General features: G+C 58.9%; 1 protein-coding gene across 1 annotated transcript; it reads right to left on the bottom strand.

The window, feature by feature from the left end:
• Positions 1–12,871: 12,871 nt before the first annotated feature.
• Positions 12,872–13,789, bottom strand: LOC127052575 (probable G-protein coupled receptor 142). The gene has a single exon (XM_050956398.1). The coding sequence runs from the start codon at positions 13,787–13,789 to the stop codon at positions 12,872–12,874; it is 918 nt and encodes a 305-aa protein (XP_050812355.1).

The raw sequence follows: 13,789 nt of genomic DNA, 5'->3' as shown, positions 1-13,789 counted from the left end.
CCGCTAATTGGATGTTTCATTCTATCCTTTCTTACAGGCTCCACTTCCTATTTCTCTGCTCTGAATCTCCCTTATAGTTTCTCTCTCGCGTTCTCCTGGTGAGACAGATGTCTCATCCCGTCCTCTAAAGGCACTGGGAGACCTCCCCCTACCCTGTGCTAATCCATCAGTAACTCATCAGTGTTTAGACAAATGCCCACCATGAGAAGGCGTCCTGTCCCTTTAAACGCCAAAGGAAGGCAGACAGATGGCCAAATTCAAATTAACTTGTGACCACTAGAACAAAAGCCCAGATCCTCCATGGTATTTAGGTGCCTAAATCCCATTGGTTTCATGGCCATTAGGAGCACAAATACCTTTGGAGGCCCTGGCCCAAAGGGCCATTAGAGAAAAGCTGTGAAAGTGGCCAGGGAACAGGTGGGTGAAATCAAAGGGAGCAGCTCTTTTAACTGGTTTTATGTCTACACAGCAAAAAAGCCCCACAGAAGTGAGTCTCCAAGCCTGGCTCACCTGATTCACACTGGTGGGGCTAAAAATAGCAGTGTAGCCGGCTTGATGCTGACACCTGGTGAGTGGGAAGGGTCTCAGGGCCCGGGCTCCAGGCCAAGCCCAGCGGTCTACACTGCCGTTCGATCCCGGCTCTGAGCCTTGCTGCAGCAGGCCTGTGCTTGCTGGGTGGCTGAACCTTGCACAGCCCCAGGTGCAGGATGACGCAGGACACCGGAGATGAGATGCGCTGCCTGAAGCTGCCTACCACGAGGTCTGATCAGAGATAAGAGACGTGCCAGAGAAGTGTAAGATGATGTCCCACTAAAGCCACGAATGGAGCTTAGCTAGCTTGGTGTTTACAGAGGGGCGGGGCAGCTGTTACGCAAGCCTTTCTTATCCCCTACCGTGACATTCTCCTTCTAGTCAAACATCTTAGTCCTGGTGCTTAATGCCCAACAGCAAGGTGCTCAGGTACTAAGGGCATGAGGGCAGCTGGAACCCATGTAGCCTAGCATACTGCTGCACCCATTCGCTGAGCGGGATTTCACATAGACCTGCCCAGGGACATGAACCAACCTGCAGCCTCTTCAAAGGGGCGGCCGGAGCCTGCGCAGCTCCAGAATCACGGTGAGAAAAGGCCCGTTCCAGGGACTCCGCCGCCCCCCGGTAGGCTGAGCCATTGGCAGGGCGATAGGCAGACGGACGCACGGCCATGCTTGGGGACCTCAGCCAAGAACCAGCTTTCAGGGCAGAAGGCAACATTCTCCACTCCGGCCTCTCAATCCTGCCAGCTGGGCCCAGAACAAACCCTTGGGGGAGCCTTCTCGATTCCACCCCAAATGAGCCACCCAGTGTTAGTGCCTGTGGTTTTTAGGCAGTGTGGTAGTACTGGTGTCTCCACTGGCGCTCGAGGTGGCGTTCCCAGCTCAGGCAGACATGCCTGCACTAGCTCTGAGTGCATTAGCGTGCTGAACTAGCATTGGAGCCAGGGCAGTGTAAGGGGGGTGGACGGGGTTAGTCGCCCTGCCTACACTCCTGCCCAAGTCCCTAAGGACGTTCCCCGGCGGGTGCAAATTAGACTCACAATGGCGTGCGTCTATTTGCCCACATAACGGTGAGGCGGTTTGAAAACAAGGCCCTTCACCTGTCTGCGCCTCAGTTTCCCCATCTGAAAACAAGGACAGTGGGGTGGCAAGAGTGGCTAGCGGGGACTACATTTTCACTTGCAATGATGGCTGAGCCAATTTAGAGCCACGATCCTATGGGCAGCCCCTCACGGCTGAGTGCAGAGAAATGCAGGCACAGCTAACCAGCAAGGCAACAGGTGCACTGGGAACGCACTGAGAGCGGGATTCCCTAGCAAAGCCCTTAGAACATGGAGTATGGTGTAAATCACACCAGAACCTGGCATCTAGCTGGAACCTCTCATGCTTAAAGCATTGTCCAAACACCAGCGAACCCTCCCTGCCGGGAGGGGATTTGCTTTTCCTTTGCCCGCTGACTCATTCGCTCTTCAAAGCCAGACAGGAAGCGGCTCTCGGCTCTTGCGGACTTTGTTCTGAGCAGCCCCTGCTCTCTGTCGCCTTCCCCTGGGCTGTCTCGCCTACCAGGGGGAGCTCCTGGCTTGCAAGCAATGAGGCTGCTCTGTAATGCCCAAGAATGGAGCCCTCGTCTCTTTTTTAATTCCTCCTTCCCGGGGTCCCCAGCAGCCTCTGCGGAGCCATCCTGGGGCTGAATGCTTTTCTCCAGCTTGCCTGAACTCCCAGAGGTCTCGCATGCAGCTGTCTGTGCGCCCCGCATAGGGTTCTCCTCTCTCCCCACGTTCATGGAAGCCCAAGCGAGTGCCAGAGCCTATCACTCTGTGCTGTGGTGTCGGGGAGCCCTGCCCTGCAGGCTGAGCCTGGCCCCCGTTGGCCTCTCGCTCTTACAGCGCCAGAGCTTGTTCTATTTTTAAGCATCTGTTAAAACGCCCAGGGATCTTCCTGCCCTTGGGGACAGTTCCCTGCACTTTCTGGGGGGGTCAGCAAGGCCCAGGGGCTGGGGCTGGAGCGGGGGGCGCAGGCCTCTCAGCTCCGGGTCTCTGCTCTGACTCCGGTCACGTCACCAGGGAGGTACAAGAAGGTGAAAACCCCAGCCAGCCACAGCCAGCTCCCAACCCCAGCCCGCCGCAGCCAGCTCCCAACCCCAGCCCGCTCCCAACCCTAGCCCAACTGCAGCCAGCTCCCAACCCCAGCCAGCCGCAGCCAGCTCCCAACCCCAGCCAGCTCCCAACCCCAGGCAGCCGCAGCCAGCTCCCAACCCCAGCCCGGCTGCAGCCAGCTCCCAACCCCAGCCAGCTCCCAACCCCAGCCAGCCGCAGCCAGCTCCCAACCCCAGCCCGGCTGCAGCCAGCTCCCAACCCCAGCCAGCTCCCAACCCCAGCCAGCCGCAGCCAGCTCCCAACCCCAGCCAGCTCCCAACCCAGACTGGCTGCAGCCAGCTCCCAACCCCAGCCAGCCGCAGCCAGCTCCCAACCCAGCCCGGCTGCAGCCAGCTCCCCAACCCCAGCCAGCTCCCAACCCAGACTGGCTGCAGCCAGCTCCCAACCCAGACTGGCTGCAGCCAGCTCCCAACCCAGACTGGCTGCAGCCAGCTCCCAACCCAGACTGGCTGCAGCCAGCTCCCAACCCCAGCCAGCCGCAGCCAGCTCCCAACCCCAGCCAGCCGCAGCCAGCTCCCAACCCAGCCCGGCTGCAGCCAGCTCCCAACCCCAGCCAGCTCCCAACCCCAGCCAGCTCCCAACCCCAGCCAGGCTGCAGCCAGCTCCCAATCCCAGCCAGCTCCCAACCCAGCCCGGCTGCAGCCAGCTCCAAACCCCAGCCAGCACCAGCCAGCTCCCAACCCCAGCCAGCTCCCAACCCCAGCCCGCCGCAGCCAGCTCCCAACCCCAGCCAGCCGCAGCCAGCTCCCAACCCCAGCCAGCTCCCAACCCCAGCCAGCCGCAGCCAGCTCCCAACCCCAGCCAGCCGCAGCCAGCTGCCAACTCCAGCCACCTCCCAACCCAGACCGGCCGCAGCCAGCTCCCAACCCCAGCCACCTCCCAACCCAGACCGGCCGCAGCCAGCTCCCAACCCCAGCCAGCCGCAGCCAGCTCCCAACCCAGCCCGGCTGCAGCCAGCTCCCAACCCAGACCGGCTGCAGCCAGCTCCCAACCCCAGCCAGCCGCAGCCAGCTCCCAACCCCAGCCAGCCGCAGCCAGCTCCCAACCCCAGCCAGCCGCAGCCAGCTCCCAACCCCAGCCAGCCGCAGCCAGCTCCCAACCCCAGCCAGCTCCCAACCCCAGCCAGCCGCAGCCAGCTCCCAACACCAGCCAGCCGCAGCCAGCTCCCAACCCCAGCCCGGCTGCAGCCAGCTCCCAATCCCAGCCAGCTCCCAACCCAGCCCGGCTGCAGCCAGCTCCTAACCCCAGCCCGACTGCAGCCAGCTCCCAACCCCAGCCCGCCGCAGCCAGCTCCCAACCCCAGCCAGCTCCCAACCCAGCCCGGCTGCAGCCAGCTCCCAACCCCAGCCAGCCGCAGCCAGCTCCCAAGCCCAGCCCGGCTGCAACCAGCTCCCAACCCCAGCCAGCTCCCAACCCAGCCCGGCTACAGCCAGCTCCCAACCCCAGCCAGCTCCCAACCCAGACTGGCTGCAGCCAGCTCCCAACCCCAGCCCGCCGCAGCCAGCTCCCAACCCCAGCCCGCCGCAGCCAGCTCCCAACCCCAGCCCGGCTACAGCCAGCTCCCAACCCCAGCCAGCTCCCAACCCTAGCCAGGCTGCAGCCAGCTCCCAACCCCAGCCAGCTCCCAACCCCAGCCCGGCTGCAGCCAGCTCCCAATCCCAGCCAGCTCCCAACCCAGCCCGGCTGCAGCCAGCTCCCAACCCCAGCCAGCACCAGCCAGCTCCCAACCCCAGCCAGCTCCCAACCCCAGCCCGCCGCAGCCAGCTCCCAACCCCAGCCAGCCGCAGCCAGCTCCCAACTCCAGCCACCTCCCAACCCAGACCGGCTGCAGCCAGCTCCCAACTCCAGCCACCTCCCAACCCAGACCGGCCGCAGCCAGCTCCCAACTCCAGCCACCTCCCAACCCAGACCGGCCGCAGCCAGCTCCCAACCCCAGCCAGCCGCAGCCAGCTCCCAACCCAGCCCGGCTGCAGCCAGCTCCCAACCCAGCCCGGCTGCAGCCAGCTCCCAACCCCAGCCAACCCCAGCCAGCCGCAGCCAGCTCCCAAGCCCAGCCCAGCTGCAGCCAGCTCCCAACCCCAGCCAGCTCCCAACCCCAGCCCGGCTGCAGCCAGCTCCCAACCCCAGCCCGGCTGCAGCCAGCTCCCAACCCCAGCCCGCCGCAGCCAGCTCCCAACCCCAGCCCGCCGCAGCCAGCTCCCAACCCCAGCCCGCCGCAGCCAGCTCCCAACCGCAGCCCAGCTGCAGCCAGCTCCCAACCCCAGCCCGCCACAGCCAGCTCCCAACCCCAGCCAGCTCCCAACCCAGCCCGGCTGCAGCCAGCTCCCAACCCCAGCCAGCTCCCAACCCCAGCCCGCCGCAGCCAGCTCCCAACCCCAGCCCGCCGCAGCCAGCTCCCAACCCCAGCCCGCCGCAGCCAGCTCCCAACCGCAGCCCAGCTGCAGCCAGCTCCCAAGCCCAGCCCAGCTGCAGCCAGCTCCCAACCCCAGCCAGCTCCCAACCCAGCCCGGCCGCAGCCAGCTCCCAACCCCAGCCCGCCGCAGCCAGCTCCCAACCCCAGCCAGCTCCCAACCCAGCCCGGCTGCAGCCAGCTCCCAACCCCAGCCAGCTCCCAACCCAGCCCGGCTGCAGCCAGCTCCCAACCCCAGCCAGCTCCCAACCCAGCCCGGCTGCAGCCAGCTCCCAAGCCCAGCCCAGCTGCAGCCAGCTCCCAAGCCCAGCCAGCTCCCAACCCAGCCCGGCTGCAGCCAGCTCCCAACCCCAGCCCGCCGCAGCCAGCTCCCAACCCCAGCCCGCCGCAGCCAGCTCCCAACCCTAGCCAGCACCAGCCAGCTCCCAACCCCAGCCCGGCTGCAGCCAGCTCCCAACCCCAGCCCGGCTGCAGCCAGCTCCCAACCCCAGCCCGGCTGCAGCCAGCTCCCAAGCCAGACCGGCTCCCAAGCCAGACCTGCTGCAGCCAGCTCCCAACCCCAGCCAGCCGCAGCCAGCTCCCAGCCGCAGCCAGCTCCCAACCCCAGCCCGCCGCAGCCAGCTCCCAACTCCAGCCCGCCGCAGCCAGCTCCCAACCCCAGCCCGCCGCAGCCAGCTCCCAACCCCAGCCCGCCGCAGCCAGCTCCCAACTCCAGCCCGCTGCAGCCAGCTCCCAACCTCAGCCAGCTCCCAGCCCAGACCGGCTGCAGCCAGCTCCCAACCCCAGCCCGCCGCAGCCAGCTTCCAGCCGTTGCCAGCTCCCAACCGCAGCCAGCTCCCAACCGCAGCCAGCCACAGCCAGCTCCCAACCCCAACCAGCTCCCAACCCAGCCCGGCTGCAGCCAGCTCCCAACCCCAGCCAGCTCCCAATCCCAGCCCGCCACAGCCAGCTCCCAGCTGCAGCCAGCACCCAACCCCAGCCAGCCGCAGCCAGCTCCCAACCCGAGCCCGGCCGCAGCCAGCTCCCAACCCCAGCCAGCCGCAGCCAGCTCCCAACCCCAGCCAGCTCCCAACCCCAGCCCGGCTGCAGCCAGCTCCCAACCCAGCCAGACGCAGCCAGCTCCCAACCCCAGCCAGCTCCCAACCCCAGCCCAGCTGCAGCCAGCACCCAACCCCAGCCAACCACAGCCAGCTCCCAACTCCAGCCAGCTCCCAACCCCAGCCCGCCACAGCCGGCTCCCAACTCCAGCCAGCTCCCAACCCAGCGCGGCTGCGGCCAGCTTCCAACTCCAGCCCACCGCAGCCAAACTCCACATCCCACAAGGCCCCTGCTCCTCCCAGAGGGTCCAGCTGACGTGGGCACAGAACCCAAGCCCTGCAGTCTCTCCCCTCCCCAAGTAATAGGGCAACAGGCTCAGTCACATTCCCCGACCCCTGCAAAAACCAGCCCTTGGGGTGTGACATGCCAGGGTGCCAACCAGACCGATGAGTTACCCCTGCCCTGCACCCTGGGGTGCTCTTTGCACTGCATTGCTCCTGTTGCCTCCAGCAGGGAGCCTCGAGCGTCGAAGTCACTCCCAGCCATGTCTGCGTGTGCTGCAGGCAGCCAGCCACACCTGGGCTCTCACAGAGTGACCCCAACACACCCTCTGTCCCACAGTTCCCCCCAGAAATGCATGTCTTGTAGTGCCCAGCCCCCTCCTGGCTGGGCAGTACTAATATACTAAGTCCGTTATTCCTTTAAGGGAATAATATGCACCCGAGTTGTTACCCCAAATGGAGTTACCCAGACACGACTGGAACACGCAGGATTAGATCAAACAAGTGTATTATGTACAAAGAGAGATTCTAAGTGAGTGCAAGCAATGAGTCAGACATGGTTACAAGAAAAACAAAGATAAAACGCTACTGGTGCCCAACTTAGCAGTCTATTAGATTCAAAACCAAGTTTTCCCACCATGTGCTTTCCACAGTCTGACTGACCAACCTCTTCAGGGCGGGACCCCTACTCCAGATCCAACAAATGCTGCCTTCCTTGCTTCAGGTGCAGTGAATGCAATGGGCAGGGAAAGAGAGAGGGGTGCCGGGGGGGTGGGGGGGTGTCTGTCCCTTCCTTTTATAGTGCTGTCCCCCTTTGAGAAGCATTTCCTGCTGGGAGCAAGGCACCAGGGAGGCTGTGTGGGTGGGAACTTCATGCTGGTTCTTTGCTAAGATGTCGACTTTTTGCCCCTGCCATAGAATGGCCACTTAGCAGGTAGCGATCCTTCGGTCTTGTTTACACTTGGCTGAGGCTTCAGCTCACTCTTTGTCTCCGAGGAACTGGTTCAACCACTCTCCAGAGTTCTCTGGACAACATGCTTCTAGCTGGGAGCTCAGCTTGTGTTCAGCAGGTTACAGGTCACACCGCTCCATGCACGTTGCCATTGGATTATTGATCAGCAAATTATGAGTTTTGAACTGACCCACCACAAGGCGTCCCTTGCACGGACGTTAGAGCAAAGTGAACACAGCCACTGTATTCTGTCACACCTGGTTAAGGCCAAGGACAGGGAGGTGAGCCCTGGGGCTTCCACGCGGACAGCCCAGCATGGCCCCACAGACCCAGGAGCTGGGCTCCATCTGTCAGACAAAGGCCACTCCACTGTGATCGGGTCAGTGGCAATCAGAGCACACCTGGGATCCCGGCAGATGGTGCCACAGTGTCCTTCCTCCTCACCCTGCCATACCCCCAGCTCCTCAGGCAGGGGAGAAAAGCTGGGAGGGAAAGGGCACGTCCTAGAGCCAAGCCCTCCCTGCAGCCAGGAGCCACAGGGTTGGGGAGATGGGCCTGGAGGGGCTCAGGAACAAGTGCCAGGCTGTGCCTGCCAGGGTGCTTTGGAGGTGAACAGGAGCAGCAAGCCAGTCAAGGCCACTGCAGCCCAGGTGACTTTGTCCCAACCAAAGCCAATAAAACCCTATCGCTTCTTGCACTGGCCCAGGATCGGAGCCTGGAATCTCACAAGAGGCTGACAGAGGCAGTCAGCAGGGCGCTCCCCAGGCAAAGATCTCACCCCAGGAGCGCCTCCTTGTTCCTGCACCAGGGATAGATCCCAGGGGAACCTTGGAGAGCCTCCTGGGAAAGGGAACCAGAGAAGCCAGGGATCAGTCAGCAGCCCCAGTCCCTGCCCCATGTCCCAGGTGTGCAACACGGAGCACAGGACGCGCAGCCTCGGCCACAGCCACCACAGGAAGGGGTTAATCACAGTGTGTGGGCTGGGCCTGTTACCAGGAGTATAGGCTTGGCATTCTTCCCTCGCCTTTGAGGGGCCTGCTACAGCCCCTCAAAGCACAGCCCCCCCCCCCGGCCTGCTACACCCCATCTCACTGCACAGCCCCCGCTCTGCCCACTGCACAGCACATCCCACTGAATTGCCCCTTTCCACTTCACACCCCAGCCCTGCACAGCGGATCTCCCAGTTATTGGCTAGGCAACAGCAGCAGATGCTTTGTTTGCACATCATTCCCGGGAACCCTGACCCCTCCCTTTCCCCCTTCTCTGTCCCCCGCCACAGCACTCTGCTTGCCTCACATCTCCCCCCTCTGCCCTTCCACCCCTTCCTTCATTCACTCCTTTTCTCTCCCCTACCTTGCCCCCGCTCCCCTCCCCTCCAGCCCCTAGCACTGCCTGGGGCTCACCAGCCTGCACTACGTGTGCTCACAGGCATGGCTGGGCATGGGAGCTGGCTGAGAGCTTTCACCTTACCAGGAAATTGAGCTGCTGGCAGAGCAGCAACGCAAACAGTCTCTCTCTCTCTCCCGGCTGCCAACATATCCCTGCAGGGTTAACTCTAACGGGAGCTGTGCCACAGGGGAGCCAGGCACCCTGCCGCACTGCTGGGGAGAACTTGGCTCTTCAGGCCCCAGCCCATCCTCTGGATGCCTCTCTGCCAGTCTAGGCCCTTCAGCGACAGAACACCACCAGAGGAGGTGCAGAGAAAGAGCCAGGTGATGGAGGAGCTGAGTGAGGAAGGAGAAGTGTTAGGCACTAACTACGCCTTGTAGGCTTGGCCGAAGGGAAGATGGCGACAAGCGGGTCGCTGGCCCAGAGCAGAGGGCGGATGGAGGGCAGCCCAAGGGGCAGAGCCAGGAGGCCTGGGGTGGAGCACAGGAGAGGCGAGCGGCTGCTGAATTCCAGGGCAATTGTTTAATCTGGAATGTGGGGGAGCCCCAGCGGCTGGCACATAGCTTCATGGAGGCTGGGGCCAGCCCCCAGGGCCCACTGCGATGCGCTGGGAATGAGGCTGGACAGTAGGGCATGGGCAGGGCGAGCTCTATCCCAGCCTGCTGAGGGATGGGGCCCAGCTCTGCAGCCCTTTGTCCACAGCACTCGGCCCTCCTGCCTGCTGTCCCGGCTCAGCATCATAGGGAAGGGCTGGAGCCTTGGACTAGGCAGAGAGCTGAATCACACAGGTGGCTTCCCAGTGCTGGCCTGGGCCTTCCCAGTGCATGTCCTGTTCATGGTGCTCCGGCTGCTCTGCCCTTGTTCAAAGCCGCTGGGCAAACACCGGCTTTTTCCTACAGTTACGTAAATAACCATGAGCCCGATTCACCAGTCACTGAACCTAGGTCGACTCCAGCTCACTAGAGCTTGGTGGCCCCGCAAGGAACACTCCTTTATGTAAATGTTACATGAAATCTGATGGGCGGCTGGACAGATAAATGGGTGAGAAAAGCCAGAGAGCGGAGGACAAGGGATGCAGCAGCTAGCCCAGGCTGGAGAACTTAGCCTTGACTCTGAACCTAAAGATGAGCTCATTATCCGAGCACCATCGTCTCCACACGCTGGAGCCAGAACAGGTGACCGTTTGCAGGGCAGGGGGCTGCTTTGGTAAAAACAGATATGGAAACAGGTTCTGAACGAAACTAGATCAGATCTTTTACTCCAAGCAGCGGCAGAGTCTCTTTGCTGCTTCACCTCACGCCCTCCTGGGACTCAGCCGGCCCAAGGAGCCAAAACACTGTGCGCCTGCTGCTGCCGTCCTCCCGTCATTGTGGCCCAGGCAGACTTGGAAAGGAGCAACTGTCTCTTAAGCAAACCAGACCTTGCAGGGTGGCCAGGCTGCTGCCGCCAAAGGAGCCTACTGATCACTCTTGGAGTAAGGCAGCGAACTCTGAGGAAGAGGGCTCTACAGATGACTCCAAACAAAGACGTGAGAATTGTTGCCTCTGTGGGAAAATCTGCAGTATCAGCACCTAATTCAGTATTTATCTACATGCTACCAAAAAAATCACCCTCCGGTACAGCGCTTAACGCCCCAGAACACAGCCCGGCAACCGCCGCTAGATGCAGATGTGAAACAGCTCTGCTTCAGACCTGGCACAGTAGTAACTACAGCTGATGGCAGCAGCAGCAGGTAGGCACCCACTACACGCTGGGAATATGCCCACGAGAGGCAATACCCATAGCAATATGGTAACTCTCATAGAATTGCAGGACTGGAAGGGACCTTGAGATGTTCTCTAGTCCAGTCGCCTGCACTCGTGGCCGGACTAAATATCATCTAGACCATCCCTGACAGATGTTTGTCCAACCTGCTCTTAAAAATCAGAGATACAGAAGAAATGTTCAGCTGGCTGCGAAGGGAATACAGTAGAACCCCCTTTATCCGACACGCCAGCCACTCTCAATCCAGCAACCAGAACACACAGCTCCAGAAGTGGGTGAGCTCCCCTGTGGCCACTAGAGGACGCTGCAGTCTCACACTTTCCCATTCTCTGGATTATCCAAATTTTTGATTATCTGATCCGGCCCTGTCTTAAACAGATAGCTAAGGGTTAATGTCTCTTTCACCTACAAAAGGGTTAACAAACAGTAACCTGAAACACCTGACCAGAGGACCAATCAGGAAACAAGACTTTTTCAAATCTGGGTGGAGGGAAGTTTTGGGTGTGAGTCCTTTGTTCTTGGTCTGTTCTTTTCTCGGCTCTGAGAGTGATCACAGGAATCTCCAGGCTTTCTAATCTTCTGTTTCCAAGTTGTAAGTACAAGGATAGTAAGACAATAGGTTTATATTGTTTTTTTTTGTATTTACATGTGTGTAGTTGCTGGAATGTTTTAAATTGTTTTCTTTTTGGATAAGGCTGTTTATTCATTTTTTTCCTTTAAGCAATTGACCCTGTATACTGTCACCTTAATACAGAGACTATTTTTAATGTCTTTTTCTTTCTTTTTTATATAAAGCTTTCTTTTTAAGACCTGTTGGAGTTTTTCTTTAGTGGGGACTCCAGGGAATTGAGTCTGCAGCTCACCAGGGAATTGGTGGGAGGAAGAAGTCAGGGGGAAAATCTCTTTGTGTTAGATTTACCAAGCCTGACTTTGCATACCCTCTGGGTGAGGGGGAAGAGAGATTAGATCTCTCGGTACTTGTGTTTCCAGGACTGGAAGCAGGGAATCTCCTAGGGTCGTCAAGGGAGGGGAGCCTGGGAGGAAGTAACAAGGAAACAAGGGGAGAGGGTTATTTCCCTTTGTTGTAAGACTCAAGGCATGAGTCTGGGGGTCCCCCAGGGAAGGTTTTGGGGAGACCACAGTGAGCTAGGCACTGTATAATTCCTAGCTGGTGGCAGCAATTACCAGGTCCAAGCTGGTAACTAAGCTTGGAGGTTTTCATGCTAACACCCATATTTTGGACGCTAAGGTCCAGATCTGGGAAGAAATGTTATGACAGGCCCCGGTCCCTGTTAGATCAGATGATGAGCTCTCTGTTAAGATGGAGTCCGAGAACCCTCCGCACAACATGAAGCCTGTATTTTTTTCTTCACTTAGGCCTAATCCACAGACAGATTTTGAATTGATACAACTATGTCAATTAGGGATGTGATTTAAAAATACATAGTTACATTGATACAAACCCTAGTTATATTGGGATGCAGCTGATGTATCAATGTAGCTATTTTCCTTCCCCTGCCTCCGACTTTTCCTAAGCTACCTGAGCATGCCCAGAACTGGGAGACTGTTAGCAGGCTGTCAGTGGCTTGCATTGAAAAATCCACTGTGCAAACATGAAAACACAGTCTAAGCAGAGCTGGATAGAAATTTTACAGCAAAGTTTTGCTGGAACACACCAATGCATTGAACCCAAAATGTTTTTCAGAAACATCTTGGGTTTGATGAACTTTCCTGGCAGGCTGCTGGAGATCATGAGCTTCCCAGGTCCATGACTTCAGGGCAGCACTGCCAGGGCTTCCAGGATCCCTGCTGAGGCCCAGGAGCCTGAAAGCTCAGGGAGCTCTATCTCCATCTCTAATCAGAAAGGAACCTGGAAGCTCTGCAAACCCCAGCTTCTGAGTCGGCAGCCCTGGGAGCCAACTGCCCCAGGAGTCTGGAAGCCCTGGGGTCCCACATAGTGGGGCTGCCCTGGAGCCACAGACCCTGCAAGCCCTGGCAGCTGCTGCCTGAAACTGACAAGAATCAAGTCAGTTTCACTCAGCCGCTGCTGGAGTCCCAAGAAGAAGATTGTGTGTCCCTGTTTCTTTCAGAATTTCTGAGTTGTGGGAAATTTCAAAAAAATTGTTTTTGTTCCCATTCAGAAAGAAACATGTTCTAAAATACAGAAGTTTCCCACACTCCTGAATTTTGGCCAGCTCTAATTCTAAGGCCCTATAACATTGACCCATCACAGCCAGTTTTCCTCCAAGTGCTGAAATAGTCACTTGGAGGGGCTGGGATACCCATGTGCTATTCACGTCCAAACTACCAACACTCCTTGCCAATCAATGACAAAGCCGGAATGTGCATTATACCTGGAAGATGGCTGATGGGTGCATTCTCTGTGCTTTGCAGGGAAAGAGGAGAGCCTTGAGGCAATGGACTAGCTCCCTGCGGAAGGCAGTCTGGGTGCAAGCATAGAGATACATGTTCACAGCTGAGTTGATCAGTTCCAGCATAGTGCCAAGGTCCACCGCAATGTTAATGGCCTTGGAGTAATCCTGTCTATCTATGTCGTAATGGCAGGTCCGGAGAATAATCTGAGTGACGAACCTGGTGGCGCCCAGATAAGCGAACATCATCGAGACAGTCACAAGGAGGCGGATGGATTTCTTCTTCTGGTACCTGAATTGGGTCCCAGAGTTCACTCGGTGGAGCCCTCCGGCCATCACACAGTGCACTTTGTTGCTGAGGATGAGCTGCCTGAGGGTCAGGCTGTTCAAGGTGAAGATGATGATATAAGGGACAATGTTGACCAGTGAGGCCTGAAACCAAACCAGCCCTTCGATGTAAGAGTTGGGAAGGTCAGGATTATACTTGCAGACCGCCTGCCCCGTCCCATTCACCCTTTCTGATCTGTTGGACCAATAGTACGGGATAGCCACTATGTAGCTGCAGATGTGAACCAAGGCGATCGTGTAGAGCGTGCGTCTCGGGGAGCACAGCCTTGCCTTCAGCTTGAAGGTGTTGATAGTCACGAAGCGCTCGATGGTGAAGGAGACCACCAACCAGACGGAGGCATTGACCGCACCGTAATTGAAGACATCCCGGAGGGTGCACCAGGGGTCCCAGTACCAGAACGGCTCTGTGCTGTAGCATTTCAGGATCATCTCAATGAGAACAATAAGAATGAGAACCACAGTGTCGGCCAGGGACATCGCCATCAGGTGGTAGCGGCTGGAGGTGGAGATCAAGCAGTCCCTTCGCCAGAAGATCACAAAAGTCAT

This window comes from Gopherus flavomarginatus, chromosome 5 (assembly GCF_025201925.1).
Source record: "Gopherus flavomarginatus isolate rGopFla2 chromosome 5, rGopFla2.mat.asm, whole genome shotgun sequence".
In the NCBI taxonomy this organism is placed as follows: Eukaryota; Metazoa; Chordata; order Testudines; family Testudinidae; genus Gopherus; species Gopherus flavomarginatus.
The sequence above is the reverse complement of the archived record's forward strand: the minus strand, read 5'-3'. Positions and strand labels throughout refer to the sequence as shown.

Coding starts and splice junctions, on each gene's coding strand:
- LOC127052575 (XM_050956398.1), bottom strand. CDS start 13,789: ATGACTTTTGTGATCTTCTGGCGAAGGGACTGCTTGATCTCCACCTCC.